At 35.2% G+C, this 19,302-nt stretch overlaps 1 protein-coding gene across 14 annotated transcripts in view; it reads left to right on the top strand.

Moving 5' to 3' along the window:
* Nucleotides 1-1,814: 1,814 nt before the first annotated feature.
* LOC113092584 (MAP/microtubule affinity-regulating kinase 3-like) overlaps nt 1,815-19,302 on the top strand; it is a 56,539-nt gene continuing 39,051 nt past the window's right edge. For 2 of the 14 annotated variants that reach the window (XM_026258228.1, XM_026258217.1), the window contains exons 1-3: nt 1,815-2,606; nt 12,428-12,619; nt 13,055-13,108. In XM_026258228.1, coding sequence (XP_026114013.1) covers nt 2,556-2,606; nt 12,428-12,619; nt 13,055-13,108 — 297 coding nt within the window. In that variant the 5' untranslated portion in view covers nt 1,815-2,555. Of the gene's footprint in view, nt 2,607-7,284; nt 7,515-12,427; nt 12,620-13,054; nt 13,109-19,302 lie in introns of those variants that run through there. The other 12 variants (XM_026258215.1, XM_026258213.1, XM_026258223.1 and 9 more) reach the window with 11 other exon arrangements.

Below are 19,302 nucleotides of genomic sequence, written 5' to 3'. Positions count from 1 at the left end.
GTATTAAAAGAGCTCTAAAACCAAAAACAATTCCTTGTGTTGGCAGCACAGTTTGCGCTTTTCAAGATTTTGCTTTTAAATATTCAGCTTCAACACAGATATGCCAGTATGATAACACGCAAGTGATTCGGATGTTATGAGTAATTTCTGAGCGAGGTCGGACAGTAGGCCTAAGCTTACGTTTAAACACAAAAGTGTTCTTCCATGGTGTGTTTTTGTACACACGATAAAGCCAGTCTTACCTGTCCGTGTGTTTTCATCTGCTTATTTGCTAAACAACAAAAAAAGCTTTCCTGGAACGTTAAGGAAATCAAATAATTTTCAGAAATGCTCAGTTATGACCACTAGAGGACAGTGAGTGATCAGGTATATTGAAGACAGTAATCCAGCACTACACCAAGTATCAGTCCATCAGCTCATTGCATTGGAAAGATGCTGGAAAATATCCACGTTACGTTCTAACATTTACTTTAATAAATACATACTTCATATAAATCTAAAATTATATCATTACATTGATGTTTGGGACATTGAAAAATGGTCATGTTGTGAGTTCGGACATTGTTTATCATCGTCTTAAATCAGGGAATTTCTGACAAAAGTTATGAACCCTTGTGATTTATTACCCTACATATGTATTTTTTTTTACACATGTCCCCCACCCATTAAATTTGAATGTCATCATATAAGTCATGCCAAACAGTCACACTTTGGTTATTGTATTAGTTGTGAGTGCTGGAGACTTGCAAATTCTGTTCATATGTAGACCTTTTTTTGGGATCATGTATGAAAGCTCCCTTGACTTTTGTTCAAGGAAATTCAGCTCATAATACACACACACACACACACACACACACACACACATATATATATATATATATATATATATATATATATATATATATATATATATATATATATATATACAGTACAGACCAAAAGTTTGGACACACCTTCTCATTCAAAGGGTTTTCTTTATTTTCATGACTATGACAATTGTAGATTCACACTGAAGGCATCAAAACTATGAATTAACACATGTGGAATTATATATGGAATTATATGCATAACAAAAAAGTGTGAAACAACTGAAAATATGTCATATTGTAGGTTCTTCAAAGTAGCCACCTTTTGCTTTGATTACTGCTTTGCACACTCTTGGCATTCTCTTGATGAGCTTCAACAGTCTTGAAGGAGTTCCCCGAGAGATGCTTAGCACTTGTTGGCCCTTTTGCCTTCTGTCTGTGGTCCAGCTCACCCCTAAAACATCTGGATTGGGTTCAGGTCCGGTGACTGTGGAGGCCAGGTCATCTGGCGCAGCACCCCATCACTCTCCTTCTTGGTCAAATAGTTCTTGATGCCTTCAGTGTGAATCTACAATTTTCAAAGTAATGAAAATAAAGAAAACTCTTTGAATGAGAAGGTGTGTCCTAACTTTTGGTCTGTACTGTATACACACACACACACACACACACACATATGGTTTAGTCTTTCTAGCACAGAGAATGTGCACAACAGTGCAGCTCATCAAAACCCCCAGCAAAATAGCCTTTGTGGGTAATAGCAAATAAATTCATTGCTGTAAATGAATATAATTGGGTAATGTGTAAACATTACAAGGAAGTATTAGAGTCTTAATTTCTATTTATTTATTTATTTTACCACACTATTTACTTTGTACTCCAATGTACAGTAGCATACTATGGAACATGGTAAAACATTCACTGACTTTTTATAAACTAGTTAAATGATTTCCAGAGTCCAGCATTCTCATGGTCACGGACATCACTGGGATGGGCGATCCTAACATAGAGCACTGAGTAATTTTGCCGGGTTTTTGTGCGACAGACAGGTACATTTTTCTCCTTAGTAATCACCCCAGCAACAACAAACAGCGCCGCGCCGGCCAATGAGCTTGTGCAGCCGCCTTTGTCCTCACTTCCTCCGGCTGCGCTGCCGCTGCGCTGGGTTTGGCTTGGCACCATCAGCCCGCACGCAGCCATCTTGGACTGAGCTCTGTCTGGACTGGTGTACCCTACACTTCTGGATGGGAGGATTTTAATCAATCTGGAGTGGTTTAGAGCAGATTGTCTAGAATCAAGGAACGAAACTGCACATTCGGAAAGCTTACAACAAGATCCAGAACCGGTTTGAAGCGGACGCCCCCTCCCCTTTTCCTTGTCTGAACGCTGTATGCAGTTTCTGAGGGGCCTGGGAACTGTCTGTGCTTAAGTTTACAATAGGCACTTTTGGCAAAGTTTTTTTTTTCTTCTTTTAAGTAACCCAGCGCATCATATTGGTTATGACCTGCTGGTTGCCAGATCTTTATGGAGAGTTGCTCCTTTGTGTCACCGGTGACCTGTTGTGCCGTTATGCGTCTGGATAAATTATTGCATTAATCTGGATCTTTTATTTGTGCTGGAATTTGATGTTGATCGAATCCATGATCTTCATCAGCTGGAGCCCGGCGGCTGTCCACCCTGCGAACTGAAGCTTGCTGTGATCAGACACACTTGGACTGCAGGAAGCACTTTGGAGATAAAAGACACATTAAAATGTCAACTAGAACACCACTTCCTACTGTCAATGAGAGAGATACAGAAAACGTAAGTATGAATTCCATTGTGGTTCACTGGAATTTCTTTGTATTTTACAGTCTTCATTTGGCTGTAAAATCCATATCCACTTTTAAACTTTAGGGCGGGCGCGCTCGCGCAACATATGTCGATGATGACACTATTAGCAGGGTTGTGAACTTGTTTCCCACAGGTGTGACACTCTCCTCATGTTTTTACACCGCTTCATAAGCAAGTACTGTTCCGTCGCCGGTGTGACGGTTTTTAAAAAGAATAAACATCAGCAGGCATGATTTACAAGCATAAACACTCTTTAAAGTATTCTTGTAATATTGATTATACCTCCCCCTAGCATTTAAATGTTGTATTGTATTTATATTGTTTGGTTTTAGATATTTTCTTTAAAAAAAAAATCTTCGTGACTCTCACGCGCAGCTTCACTTCGCAAAAGAACTGTCAAGTCACCCTCGTGCGGTTTCCTGTAACAATATTTCCGATACAGAGTAACAAAGTGATGCAGCGTAGTGTATTTCCGCTGATTGCATATTATTTCAGCTACAGTGATAGGTTTTTAAGATATTTCTGCTACAGAGGTAGATTGTAACAAATGTTTCATTATTGTGAAGCATTGTTTTTTTTTTTCAATGTAACAATTTTTAGTACAGTGATACAGAGTAACAATGTTTCTTATTTACATACATTTTTTTCAGAGCAACAATATTTTTTTCAATAGAATGATATTTAACTCTTTCCAATACAGCAACAGTGTTTTTACTATACTGATACAATGTATCATTTTCTGCTACATAATGAATCAGTTTAGCAGTGGTTCTGCTAGAGTGTTTACACTGTATTTCCACTAAACTGATCCTTTGTAACAATATGAATGCACAGAGGTACAGTGTAACTTATAGTGTGAAGCATTGTTTCTGCTCAAGTGTAATCTTTTTTTCACTACAATGATTCAGTGTGTTTCAGTATGTTCATTACAACTTTAGTGACAATATTTCAAATATAATTATATTTAACAATATTTCCAGTACAGCATAACAGTATTTCCACTAAACTGAATCAGTGTAAAATTTGTTCTGTTACAGATCACATAATGATACAGTGTAGCAGTATTTCTCCTAGTGATAATGTTACACTGTATTTCCAATACAATGTTACTTTGTCACAACATTTTTGCTACATAGATACAGTGTAACAATGTTTCCTATAGTGTGTAAAACATTGTTTCCACTCAAATATGGTCTTTTTCACTACAGTGATAAAATGCAATAAAATTCAAGTAACAGTATTTCCAATAAAGTTTTACTGAGTAGCAGTATTTCCATTATGTTTCCACTGAATTGACACAAGTTAACATTATTCTGCTACAGATTACTCAATGATACAATGTATCAGTATTTATGTTAGTGTTAGTGTTACACTGTATTTTCATTACAATGATACTTTGTAACAATAATTTCACAACAGAGGTACAGTGTAACAATGTCTCTTACAGTTTGAAGCATTGTTTCTTTCTGTTCAAGTGTAATCTTTGTTGTTTTTTTTACTACAATGAAATGACAATATTTCAGCTTCATTGTAACGGTATTTCCATTCCCATTTTACAGTATTTAAAATATAATGATATTTAATAATATTTCCAGTACAGCATAACAGTAATTCCACTAAACTGATTCAATATAACATTTTTGTCTCTTACACGTTTTTTTTTATATATATATATATACATATATATATATATATATATATATATTTCTGCTAGTGATAATGTTACACTGTATTTTCACTACAATGATACTTTGTTGCAATATTTTCACTACAGAGGTACATTGTAACAATGTTTCCCATAGTGTGACATAATGTTCCACTCTGCATGCTACATACACTAGTGGAAACTGTTTTTTGTTTTAGCTGCAACTTTATTTGCAGTTCACATAGACAATGCTGTAATCATTTAAAAGTATTAAAGGTCCCGTTCTTCGTGATCCCATGTTTCAAACTTTAGTTAGTGTGTAATGTTGTTGTTAGAGTGTAAATAATATCTGTAAAATTCTTAAGCTCAAAGTTCGATGCCAAAAGAGATATTTTATTTAACAGAATTCACTTACATCAAACGACCAGTTTGGACTACATCCCTCTACTTCCTGCAGTAATGACGTCACTAGAACCGTTTTTTGACTAACCTCTGCCCACAGGAATACACAAAAAAGGGGTACTGTATGTCGTCGAAACTAGAGCTGAAACAACGAATCGATTTAATCGATTAAAATCGATTATTAAAATAGTTGTCAACTAATTTAGTAATCGATTCGTCGCTAAATAAATTTTATTTGCCATAAGCGGCTCATTTCGTGCATATTTCAAATCTGCGTGACCAAAGTGTGGCAGTAATGAGCCACCGGAGGTTTTACTCAGCCAGTACAGCAGGTGAAGTAGCGAATAGCCAATAGTTGGCCTCGTTTTATGTCACGTGCTTCCCGAACAGCGTCTCTGCAGCATTCAGCGGGAAGTGGGAGTACTTTACTTTGAGCCTTTAAAATGAAGAGTAACCTGTAAACTCTGCACTACTGAACTGTTTAAGGGGCCGTTCACATATCGTGTCTTTTGCGTGCTCAAGTTCGTTATTTCCTATGTAGGCGCGCAGTATGCACTCTCATAATGGAAGCGACGCGGTCGCGACACGCACGCGGTGCGATGCGCCCGTTTTTCCAGGCGCGTCCACACCGCATCCATTTATCCTTTGCTGAAATTTCCGGGTCTTCATGGAGAGGGCACGTCATGGAGAGAGCACGTCATGGTTGCTTAGCAAAGGCAGACGCCTCAGGGGCGCTTCTGCCCGAGCGCTTTGGAAAGGAGAAAGCGGCGCGACTAGCGTTTTCCACGCGTTTTAGGTAAGATATGTGAACGGCCCCTAAGAATTTTATTTGTGCAGATTCTCCAGTACAAGGTTGTTTGCAAATGTTTAGTCGTAAAAGCTGATAACATTGCTTTTTAACAGTTAACATTTAAAGCTTTACAAGCATGTTATGTGATCAGTTTGTCGTTTACCAGTTCATAATTCAGACTTGCAGCCTAATTATGACTGAATGAGAGAGGTAAATGTTTGAGTATATTTAAAATGCACTTCTTTTCTAAGTATTCACTGCTCTTTTTCACACAGCAGGTTTTTTGTGTGTCCCAATTTTTTTTCTGGACAACCTTCTGATGGATTTTACTTTAAATTGTGAGTTCCATTCAGGTTTCATGCCATTGGCACTTTTTTTCGAAGGATTGTTTACAATTTCACAGCATAAGCTATAAAGCTTTTTCCCAGTAAATAATAAAATACAATGCACTGCAATTTTATTCTGTTGTATCCTTATACTTCGTGAAAATATGTTCTCAAAGATTTCTTAAGCTTTGTTTGGGATGTTAAACTACTTTAGGAGCTCTAAGGACTGCCATGGTGAAAACAATATTTGAAATCTCCTTGTGAATTTTGCTAGAGTATGGATCAGTGTTTTGATTGCAGAAGAGTTCGACAAAGAATTACTAACATAATAAAACAACTCCAGGTATATTTTTGATGAGGATATGACAATGCAAAATGGTTAAAATCTCTTAAAAATCTATGCTGAATGATAAAGACCCTTACAATAATTTACTTGGGGAAAAAATGGAAAAAAACTAAAATATAAGTACATAAACCGATTAATCGATTAATCGTAAAAATAATCGACAGATTAATCGATTATCAAAATAATCGTTAGTTGCAGCCCTAGTCGAAACGCTGTTATTTTCATCTCGGAGTCCAATCATCTTTGTTTGGCCTTTCCAGGGACGTTGTACTTAGAGATCAATGGTTACAATTTATGTTTAACTTGTTCCCGAAAATTATAATCCACATGTAAAACTATGTATTTTCATTCGTCAGTAAAGGCGTTCTGTGATTAGAAGTACATCTCCAGAACGTGCGTTCAGATCAGGATTGCCAGGTTTTCACAACAAATACTGCCCACTTGCTTCTCAAAACTACTCCAAAACTACCCCTATCGCGTTTCCAGGAGGGCAGCGCGCGCTCCGCTGCTGTCGAATCACAACACAGGAACCGCTGGCACAATCAGAAATCGTTACATATTTCTGAAGGAGGGACTTTATAGAACAAGGAAAGCATCAGCCCGTTTTTATGACAGTGAAAACAGCAGTATACAGGTAAGTAAATCGTGTGAAAAATACTGTTTTTTTTAGACGTGGAACATGAACACATGTTATATTGCACACTGTAAACACAATCAAAGCTTAAAAAAAAACACGAAAAACGTGACCTTTAATATTCCATGTGAGCAATCAATTAATAGTAGGTCATACAAACTGCATGCTTGACAATAATACAAGAATTTAGAAAAATTGCGATTCAAATAGTTAAATAACACTACTCCACACAGTAAAATTTTGCAGTGATGTGCAGTGTTTAAATGAAATCCATAAAAATAATAAATAAACTGAAAAAAGAATATCGAGTTCTCCACTCATTTGAAATGCATTTTGAATTACAGTATCTATAAAAAGCGCTGTATGAATAGAGTTTATTGTGCTGGAGCTGTTGTGCTTCATTGGTTAGAAAAGCGACAAACAGATTGATTATGCCTGATTATGCAGTCTCACCACTGGTTAGTCCTTGAGTGACGACAATTCCCTTCTTTGCTACCCAGAGAGAGTTAGAGAGAGTTAGAGAGAGAGAAAGAGCTCTAATTCTCTGCACCCGTCAGACATCTAACGACAAGTGTCGGAAATGTTTTCATGCTCCTCTGAGCATCAGTTTGTGCCAGGCAATCAATGAGCTGTCAGCATCACAAAAACGGACCGCCTGTCAGTTTCGACGCCATTCAGATCGCCAATGCTAGAATGAAGGGCTCCCACTCTGTCAAGAGGCATCGCATAACTATAGTAAGTGCTAATTACTCATTCTAATTAGGCTGATTAAATTTAGAATAGAGGGAAAATGCCGTTTGTAATGAGCCCGTTGTAATGTGCAAAGCCATTAAGTGTCAGAAAGGAAGAAGATTTGTTGACACAGGAAGGTTTTAATGTATAATGCCATTGAAACCGGTCCAGGCTGTGAGATTTTCGAGCATATTTGGCAAATGTTTAATCAGAATTACAGTGACTGTTGTGATAAGCCCTTTAAATGGCGTAGAACCCGATTGATTTTGTTGTTACACTGGCTGCATCAGATATTGACTGAAGTTGTATTGAGACATTTAAAATGAAACTGTGTTGAGATCTTATCAGCAAGAACAATGTTATTATAGGCGGTTTTCATGTTGTGACTCTGTGCTCTAGAATGTCCTAGATGAGAGCACTTGTCCTAGAGGGAGAATTTAGGACACCGTCTTTTTAAGGATCTGTCATGGTCCTAAATAATGATTTTAAATGGTTTTGCTCTGCATACTCCAGTTAACATACTTTCAGACTTTTCACTACATGTTTTTTTTAATGCAGTCATTCATGCATTTAAGACTTAAGTGTTCAGTCTCTTATTAGACAAAAAATAGCAATGACTCATCACCTGCTTTTCTACAAATCACAGCTAGTTTGAATAATGTTTTGTATCTGAAAAATTTGCGTTCCTCAGATTGGCCTTTGAAAATTGTTTGCTAATCTAGTTTAATCTAGGTAACCATTTTGAACGTAAACATTAATTAATATTACATTTACTTTTTTTGTATTTAATTGTTAGGTTTGAATATAGGTTTAGACTTTTTAAATCCCCCTGTTTAGATGTAAATGTATCATTATTTTCTGTAATAATGTTAACCAGTTCCTATTTACTGTGATATTATTCATCGAGTGAGTCTGACATTTGTATTTACAAATGATATCTGCCATTATTACTCATTTTAGGGTTCAGTATTAACCTGGGAACAAAGCTCAGATGAATCACATAAATTACAGGGTGGCAGAATGCTCTCACAATACCATTACTTTGTGCTTTTTAGTATGTTAGTGCATGGATTTCTATCATGCTGGTTGGTTTATAATATCTCTGTGCGATGTATCTTTCTGTTTCTTTTACTGATTCTGAATGTGAATTGCCATTTGCAGCCCATTTCACTTGTTATGAAACATATTTTTGAGTGAAAAATATATAGGACACAACTTGATTGAATCCATTGGAAAGTAGATTAGACTCGCATGTGTTTGATCATAAAGACAAGCTGCTTTTTCTTAATAGTTCACAATAAGACCAGAAGCACATATCATTGTGATTGGCTCTCTTTAGTAGTTTATTGGAATCAAGTTAATGCTTGTGACATGAGGATCAGTAATGGAAATTAATATTTTGTTCCCCATATAGGGAACTGGTTTGTGAGTACTTCCTATAATTGTTCTTGATTTCATTCTTTTATTCCTTTTTATTAAGTTAATAACTAACAACTTAATGACTCACATACTAATATGTCAATCTGGGACCTTAAAACCAGATGTGTCATCATGCAGAATGTAAATTATCAATCAAAATAATATTGTAAAAACAAAAAAAAGAAGAAATTAATATTTTTTTCAGTAAGGACACGTTAAATTGATCAAAAATTACAATTAGGCCTTTTACATTGATAAAAAAAATCGTTTTCACCAAATCAGTATATTAGAATGATTTCTGAAGGATCATGTGACACTGAAGACTGGAGGAATGATGCTAAAAAATACAGCTTTGTTTCACAGGAAAAAGGGGTAATTGCAACGGCCTTTTTATTATTTTGTAGTGTTCTCTAAGGTCCACTTATAATGTTATAAAGATGTTTTACATCAAAAGACATCATAATTTAGTAGTAATAGGCAATTTTATGTCCTGTTTTGACTCTCTGTTTGAATAGCTGTGGTATCTTGTAGACACTGGTATGATTAGCTAACAGTTGTGTATGTTTGTCCGCCTAGATCCTTCATAGATGAACGCTACTGTGATTTAGGTTAAAAATGTATAAATAGTCAGTACATATCAAACAATATCAAGCAATAGTGACCAAGTAATAAAAACAGGTACTCACACTTGTGACATTACTGTCAAATCTGGTGTAGTTTGTAGGCTACAGGATCATCTTTTAGTTTACTAGTACTAGTTGTCTACTAGTACTAGCCAATTTTGTAATGCTTAAGGTCTGTCTTACATGACTTGAATGGCATTACTCGCAGTGATGCAGGCAACATCTCATTGATCTGTCTCCTCTCAGGTATTGTTTCAGTCTACATCCACGTCATACCTCATTTCCTGGATCCCTTATTGAGATATCTTATTCATTTTTCTTCATCCCGGCAGCACGCATGCTGTGGTCTGTTCATCTACATTGGATATTATTATTAAGATGTCTATTGGAGTTCTTTTGATGGCTAATTTAAGTCCCTCTGTTCCAGATGGACCGGCATGCTGCTTGAAAATGTATCATAGATGAGTTATCGCTGTGCGAAGCGATGGTGTCATCTCTGCCTTTTGTTTGCTCAGTGATGCTGACATGATTTACTACAACCATGGCCACTAATTATCATCGCTCATCCATTACAGTTATTGATTCAGTGAGGTAGCTTTTGTCTTTTGAGAAATGCTAATTTGTTATGTTAACATCATCATTAGTGGCGCTGAACTAGGGCTGCACAATATTGGGAAAAAATTATATTTTATTTTTCTGCGATTTATATTGCGATATGAAATCTAATCTAATTTTCTCTCACATTTTTTATCACATTCGTCAAGGGCCAGGGAGCAGCCGGCCCGTACAGTTAATGAATAACGGATCAACTACGACAACCTACATCGCACATCCTGCGATGTGATTATCGTGGATTTGTACATTGCGATATCAATGCTTAAACGACACATCGTGCAGCCCTACGCTGAACCCAGTTTTCTTTACTTTCTTATAACTTCATATTCACTGTCAAACTTAAAACAAATGGATTACCGAAAAATTGTAATCTGCTGAAAATTTTGATCAAGATGTAGGTGAGTTTGTTCCTTCATTGGAGCAGATTTGGAGAAATTGAGCATTGCATCACTTGTTCATCAATGAATCCTCTGCAGTAAATGGGTGCCGTCAGAATGAGAGTCCAAACAGCTGATAAAAACATCACTGTAATTCACAAGTAATCCACACAACGTCATCTTGTGAAGTGAAAAGCTGCGTGTTTGTAAGAATCAAATCCATAAAGACATTTTCAGTTTCGAACCATCACTTTCGCGTGAAATATAAGCCCCGTTTCTGCTTTTTTCTTTAGTCTGAATCAGGAGAGAAATATGCACAGATCAAACACTGTTTACAAAAAAGTCTAATGCGAATATGTCTGTGGATTCTGATGTGAGAGGACGACAGGATATTTAGCCTACTTTTTCACTGTAGGAAAAATACTGGTCATTTGGCCAGAAGTTAAAAGCATCTTAATAGCGGATTTGTCTCTTATACACAGCTTTTCACTTCACAAAATGTTCATTGATGGACTGGAGTGGTGTGGATTACTTGTGGATTATTTGATGTTTGGACACTCATTCTGACGGCACCCATTCACTGCCGATGGTCTATTGGTGAGCAAGTGATGGAATGCTAAATTGCTCCAAATCTCCTTCCATGAACAAACAATCTCATCTACGACTTGAATGGTCTGAGGCGAAGTAAAATTTTTGGGTGAACTATTCCTTTAAATTTACTGTCACTTTAAATTCGTATATAATATTCAAATAAAATCACTGATGTCCGTTTTTATAAGTGACCAAATATTACTTATACTTGACTGGCAGGAAGAAACTTTGTCTTTAAAAAAACAGAAAATAGTAAAAGTATCTATTTGTAAAAGGATGCAGCTCCAGTATTTTTCAGCGAAAAAGGAAGTCAAAGCAGAAATCCAGGAAACCATCTGACATTTTGTCCAGATTACTTTATTTACATGTCTCCCTTATGAGGGGAAACTCTAGAGGCATCATACTGTAGCACAAACAGATGTCAACTGTAACTCTTTGACTGGCTTGGTTCACAGATATTTATCCTTGATGGGAGGAAATGAAGATATTTCCTGCAGTGAAGCTCCTCTTTGAGGTTGTCGGGTTCAGATATTTTCATGCAAACAGCTTTTGACATTCCTTATATTTTCATTTACCTGGCGTTTAACAGCTGTCAGACTACCAAAACAAATGCAGTATAAGGAGATCTCTAACATGAGTAGAATATTAATTCAAACTTTTTAATGGCACATTCTGACAGTTTTATCTAATTGAAAGGCTGTTGCAGTCACACAAAATTATATGGAAGTTTAGGATTGAGAAAGCTCTCGAAAGTCTCTTATGCTCACCAAGGCTGCATTTATTTGATAGAAAAATACAGCAAAAACTGTAATGCTGTGAAATATTTTTACTATTTATAATTTTGTTTTCTTGTGTAAAATGTAATTTATTCCTGTAATGCAAATCTGAATTTTCAGCATCATGACTCCATTTTGCAGTGTCACATGATCCTTCAGAAATTCTAATATGGTGTTTTGCTGCTCATGATTATTATTTATTTTTTTTATTTTTTTTGTATGATCAATGTTGAAAACAGTTGTTCTGCTGTTTTCCTGGGACTGGTACTACATTTTTTTTTTTAAGATTTTTTAATAAATAGAATGCTAGGAAGAAAAACTTTAATTTGAAACCGAAATCTTTTGTAAAATTATAAATGTCTACACTTTCAATTCTGATTATTGTAATCTGTCCTTGAGCACAAAATGTACTTTCTTTATAAAACAAAAAAAACATTCTAACAGACTCCAAACTTTTGATCAGTACTACATTTGTCTTTACTAATCTTTTTTTTTTTTTTTTTATCTGTCTCCAGCACACATCACACACGGATGGGCGAAATGAAGTGGTGTCCCGTCCAGGGCGTTCAGGGGCCCGCTGTCGGAACTCCATCGCCTCCTGTGCCGATGAAACGCCACATATCGGCAACTACCGGCTCCTCAAAACTATCGGCAAGGGCAACTTTGCCAAGGTCAAATTGGCACGACACATTCTCACAGGAAGAGAGGTGAGCTTCTCAATTGAGGTTGCATAATTTTGCTATATATATATATATATATATATCAAATTTATATAAAATTTTTCCCGTAAATAAAGTATTGAAAGTCCTGTCCTGACAGATTTTTTTTTTATTAAATTTTTTTTACAAAATAATGTCATTATGCAGTAAATAAAAAATTAAAAAACTCTAAATAGCAATATTATAAGTAAATTACTATAAATAAATAGTGTTTTTTTTTGTTGTTGTTGTTGTTGTTTTAAATAATAAAACAACATTAATTTAAATAATTTTGTTGGTTAAAATATGACCCAAATGCTTGTTGAGTTGAGCTGTGGAGATAAAATCGTAATATTGATGCTCTTTTACTGGCTACTTGTCAGACTTCATTGAACAAAGCAGTGAAATTAATTTTTTTCTCTTCTCTTTTTTTTTTTCCTGCAGGTGGCCATAAAAATAATTGATAAGACACAGCTTAATCCTACCAGCCTTCAAAAGGTAAACATTTCAGGATTACTATTGAGCTATAAAAATCCAGTCTGCCCTAGCCTTCTCTCTTTTAACCTGTTTAAGGATAAGAGTGTGCGAGAATGCAATTCCAGACGAATTAAACATTCACCACATACAGTATGTAGATAGCATGACTGTATTTCTTTGCGAGGGACAGTTGCTTTTGGAGCGCTTTCTTTTAAGTGCCTATTTTTAAAATCCGTTGTTATCTTTTTGATTTGACATTAGTTGACACATTGGTTTTCATCAGCACAAGATGCAGACCAAAAATCAAAGGCACTTCTGTTTGGAGTGGTGCATGATGGGAGAGCGGTAGCTGATGGAGGAACCCTCTGTGGACTTGGATTTCAGAGGCCGCTAATAATAGCCGGAGTAGAGAAATAAGAATGAGAGTCTCGTATAATAACTACACATATGCAGAGTGGAAAGCAGAGTGTTTAGATGGAACTCTTTGCTTAGCTTGGGTCTCCTGGAGTTCGTCATATTTCATGCCAAAAAATGTGACCAGAGTGTGTTTCTTACCTCCGGATGGACTGTATAGATCACATTGTCACATTGAGGCCAATGTGAGGTGTTGATGTTCTCTTCCACTGGCTGCCTTTTCCCTATAATTAGCTGGCACTTGTTTTTCCAGGCCATTGATTTAGGCCGTTTTTCCATTTGTGAGTTGAATGACAGCCCATGGCTTAGGTTGTGTCTCTGGAGCAGAGATGGTGATCCGTTTGGGACATAAGGGGCAAAGACTGGGTATGATCGAGCCCCAGTGCAGTCCACTGCCACCCCTAGTATGTATTTCCAATGAAGATGTCATGTCCTCAATAACCTGAGGTTGATTATTGAAGGCCTGTTGGTTAGTATTGTAAAGTATCTGTCATTGTTTGGTTTGCTTTACATGGCATTCTTGATCGAAGGTATGAAAGGAGGAACTCATTTGCAAAGTGATTGTGGTTGGCAAATGAATTGCTAGATGTTGTTTTTAAAGTGGCTCAAATTTGTTATGGCTGATACAGATGTATGAAGACTAATGCAGCCGGTGACATGTAAGACCAAGATATATGCATGGTATTATATTTAAATTCCATGCATTTGTTTCATTTGTTATACACACACACACACACACACACACACACACACATATATATATATATATATATATATATATATATATATATATATATATATTTATAATGACAAATTTCTAAAAAAAATAATAATACACTCAGTTGTGGAAATATAATTAATATTCATACAAGTTTTTAATTCAAATTCATAAAAATCTAATGAACACAAAAGGTGTGAACATCTGTTAATTTTTCAAGTGTACACAATATCAGATAATGCCTTTTCAAGGATTATTTGATGGCCTACTATTAATTTTAAATATAGCTAGATAATTAAAGATATTTAATATATTTAAGTTATAAAATATCTTTTTTTTCTTTTTTATTATTATTTATATATACATAAGTTTTTCTTTTTTGCAATATGCAGTAAAATGCATCCATGGTGGTGAGCATAAGAGACTTCTTTCAAAAACATTTAAAAGCTTACAGACATCAGACTTTTGTTTATGTTTTAACCCAACACCAACATTAAATAATATGAATAATGATTCATGTTAATTCAAATGCCAATATTTGATGTCATATTAATGTTCAGCCATAAAATGCTGGTTCATTTGTATTATTTTCTCTGGATCTCTGCTAAGAGGATGTTTGCTATCCCTGTCTATGTGTGTAATGACTGCTCGTCTGTAGTGCATAGTTCTGGACAGGAGGCTGACTCACTATCAGTGCTGATTCAGAACCTCTTACTCACTTTCACTGCTTGACATTTCAGAGCTCTGATATCTCATGTCTGATCTTTCGTATTATTATAGCAAAAGGGGATGTTGGGGTAATGGTAGCCAAATGGTAAGATGCTACACTGCGAATATAAAGGTGCTGTATGTAGGATTGGCACAGTGGTTGAACTAGGTATTGCAGTCCAAATTAAAAATACTGGAGAGGGGTTTTTTTTTCACCCGGCCCCTCCTACTCAGACTTCATGCACATGTAGGTTACCAGATTGATGACACCAACAGGAACGAGCGCACTTGATGATTAATGAAATTAAATGTGCTGTTTTCCTTCAACTGGCAACCCAGGATGTCTAAATACATTTGGGTAACTAAACGGGTGGTGAGCGGGTTTCACAAACCAGAACAGAGACTGACTGTCTGGCCCAGAACGCACATTTTCAAAGGAGAATAACTGACTGTAGCATTGTTTTTCAAATAAACAAGTATGTTAACTTAGCACATTTCGTTAATATCTGCAAACATATTATGGTGTTTTTATGCATTAGTAAAGTCAAAATCTTACATACAGCATCTATAAATGTTGCAATAGCTGCAATTAAAGAACTTAGAGACTTTCCTTGCAAGTCGTTTTGGATAAAAATAAATAAATGTAAAAAAAAAACTCTCAAGCAAAACTGGGTCACGGATTGTTTTATCTTCCAATTGACTGGAAGAACTTGTATTCAGTTCTGGTTTCAGCTTTATCTTTCTATCTTATCCTATTTTTCACTTAAGCATTAGATTCAGTATCGGGTGCAAAACCAATCTTTTAGAATGGCAGTTTATCTGTGTTGGGATCTTGAGTGTTGCTTGTTGTGTAAGTCGCTTGTTGTTTTCTTCTCTGGACTTTCTAATGAGACCCACATGTGGAAGTGAATTGGAAGCGATGACCCCGTTTGGTTAAATAATAAAATCGTCAGTAGTGGACTGACCGAGGCTTGGATGGCAGTGCTAGAGCTAGATCTGAAAGTCTGACCCATACTGTCGTCGTTTATATCACTCCCTGCATTAATAAAGAACTATAAATTATGCTATTAAAGGCATACTTCACCAGTCATTTACTTGCCATCATAAACCTGTATGACTTTATTTCTGAGGAATGCAAAAGAAGATTTATTAGAAAAAATGCCTGTCCATACAATGAAAGTCAATGGGTCCGATGTTGTTTTGGTTTTCAGCGTTCCTCGAATTGTTTTCTTTCGTGTTCCCCAGAAGACAGACAGTCATACAGGTTTGGAACAACATGAGGGTATGAACGTGATGACAGGACTCTGTTTTGAACGAACTGTACATTTAATTATGTTTCTGGTTGTTTTCAGGAGTTTTTAGTTTTTAATATGAGACCGTATCAAATCACATTTATCGTTTTCTGGCTTTTAGTTTATATTTGTTTGCATTCAGGTCATCTCTTTGCTTGTGTGTACTCCTATATAATAACAAGATGACCTTTTATGTGTAGTAAAAATTTATAGTTTTTCTTTTCTGGGAAAACTGACCAAAACTATTGATGATGCACCCTTGGGGGTGTATTCATTTTTTATTTTTTTTTATTTATCTAATGTAAAATTCCACAGCATTAATAGAAGTAGTAGTTATAATTTAGTTAATTTAGTAGTTATAATATAAATATTTATTTATTTATTTGGAGGGGGATGAATACACTTTTATTTAGCATTTATCTAAATAAATGTAGTAATACCACACCATTATTTGTATTATTGTAGTTATTTTAAAATCATATTTATTTATGATTAAGGTGGTGTGTACATTTTTTCTAGCACCTAACACGTAATTTTTAGTATTATTCATTTCGGTTACATTTGATTTGTATAGATTCTTTCGCAATACAAATTTCTACAAAGTGATATTACAAAAACACTCACACACACAAACACACACACACACACACACACACACATATATATATATATATACATAAAATATAACATTGAAAATAAAAACTGAAGTGCCATGCACTTTTGTGTTCATGTTTCTCACTTCATGTTTGCTGTTAGCATCTCTTTGTGGTTTATCACTCAGCATAAGAAACTCTTGAGATCTTATTGACACTTACAGTGCAATTTGAAAACATGCAGTGATACTAGACATAGAGAAAATCGCTATGCTTGATACTGAGTCAGTTTTTACAAGTCTTGGAGCCGCCGTTTCATTTGGCACGCAGCGCTTTGCCGTTAACCTTAATATTCAAAAACAGCATCCACCCACACACCTCAGGCCCTCTCACAGACAATGACCACTTCACTTCTCCTAGAGCTCTTTCCTCTTTGTCTCTCACCGATGCCTTTTTTTTCTTTTTCTTTTTTCGTTGGTGCGACCTCTTACGCAACCGCCGAGAGTGGGAAGACAGGACAGTCTCTGGTGCATGTTCCATCTCCTTGTTATAATTAACCTCTTTTTATCTATGAATATCAGCGATTGACAAACCTGCGATGGAGTTGAGGTTGAGAGCGCGGAAGCAGACCAAGCGTTCAGTAGCTGAAAGAAGCACGTGAACATCATGGCTGCATGTTTTTAGATCATGTGTGTGTGGGTGTTGAAGTAAGAGAGCAGTGCCGTTCAATGATCCCAGATGATTTTTTTCTGCGATGGTATCCTAGAAACTCTCATACAGCATTACCTTTCTTGCAGCTAGTGAATGAGGAACATCGAGATCAGGGATATGAAAAAAAATGGGTTGAGTCACCATTTCTCCTCTGAGAAAGCCTTAAATCCTAAGTTTATTCTTGATCATATTTTATTTTATTCGGCCTAAGGCAACATCACCCAACACCTGTTTAGATATGCTTATTTCTAGTGCGATGCACAGATGGTTCGGTCTCTCCTTTGTGTGTGTTCATGAGGAAAGGACAAGTGCTTAGGGGTATTTTAGCAATTATAGGTCACACTATTAAAAATAAAGGTGTTTCACGATGCTATAGAAGAACCTTTTTCTCTAAATGGTTCTATAAAGAGCCTTAAACATCTGAACATTTCTGTTTCACAAAATGTTCTTTGTGGCAAAATATGGTTCTTTAGATCATAAAAAGGTAAGAAAGAGATGGTTCTTAAAAAAAACCTTTGACTGAATGGTTCTTTGTGGAACCAAAAATGATTCTTTTATGGCATCGCTGTTTAGAAACTTTTAAGCACCTTTATTTTTAAGAGTCTAGAGCCCTATAAATGAGTTTTATTTTTTCCAAAATTCCATTTTATTTTTTCAGATTATTATTATTATTTTTTTAAATTGGCAGTCCAAAAAATCTAAGTAATTGAAATCATGAAACTTAACAAATAATGGCAAAAGTCTGGGATCAGGAAGAGTTTTTAAAGTTTTTTTTTTCATTTTGCCAGGACATGTAAAATGTATCAACATTTCTAATGTTACAGAAGATTTCTATTTCAAATAAATGCTGTACTTTTAAACTTTCTATTCCTCAGACAATCTTGAAAATTTGTGTGATGTTTAAACAAAATATTAAGCAGCACAACAGATTTCAACATTGATAATGATAATAAATGTTCCTTGATTACTTATTAAAAGTTAACAGTTGCATGTTTAGGGCCCTATGAAATCTGTTTTAGTTTTTCCTAAATTTTGTTTTCTGTTTTATTTTCTGGACTCCGTTTTAAAGGTTTAATTAATGGTTTACTGATTTAATGAAATATTTAATAATCAAAAAGCTTGTCTAATCAAATTAATTGATACTATTTGAAAACATTTGATTTATGTATTTTTTTTCACATATATTTGTTTATTTATTTATTTACAGTAATAGGGATCTGAAAAATGTTTTATTTTTTATTTATATTTTATTTATTTATGATGCAAATTTATTAGTGGTGATAATCAAATGAAGGCATAAAACATTAACAATTTAGTCTTTAAAAATGTAACCAAATGAAAATTTAGCAATTCTTTTTATTTTTGGCAAACAAAGTGAAAAGATTGAGGTTGAGGTTCACTGCTTAAATTAGAACATGGAAGTATTAAAATAAAGTTTTATTATTACGTTGAAAAGGACTGTGTGTATATGATACAATGATAGTTTTATCAAATGAAATGCTGAAAACACCAAAAGCATTACGTAACATGCTTGAGTATGTGTAATACTACCATGGTTTGATTTATAGTTCGGCCCTACTTTTGATATATTCGTTCAAAATTTGACAATTTCTCTGACATTCTTTGTTAGACTGGATTCCAACATTTTGTCCGTGTTTTCCACATCATGGAAATCATAGGAGCATAAAAGGTGTTCTCCTGGATGATTATACAACTACATAAAGGAAAATGATAGAGATTTAAGAAATGGAATGGGAATGTTTACAAAACCTCTGCAAT

Source organism: Carassius auratus, unplaced genomic scaffold (genome assembly GCF_003368295.1).
Source record: "Carassius auratus strain Wakin unplaced genomic scaffold, ASM336829v1 scaf_tig00214657, whole genome shotgun sequence".
In the NCBI taxonomy this organism is placed as follows: domain Eukaryota; kingdom Metazoa; phylum Chordata; class Actinopteri; order Cypriniformes; family Cyprinidae; genus Carassius; species Carassius auratus.
Note: the sequence above shows the minus strand (reverse complement) of the source record. Positions and strands in the feature narration are given on the sequence as shown.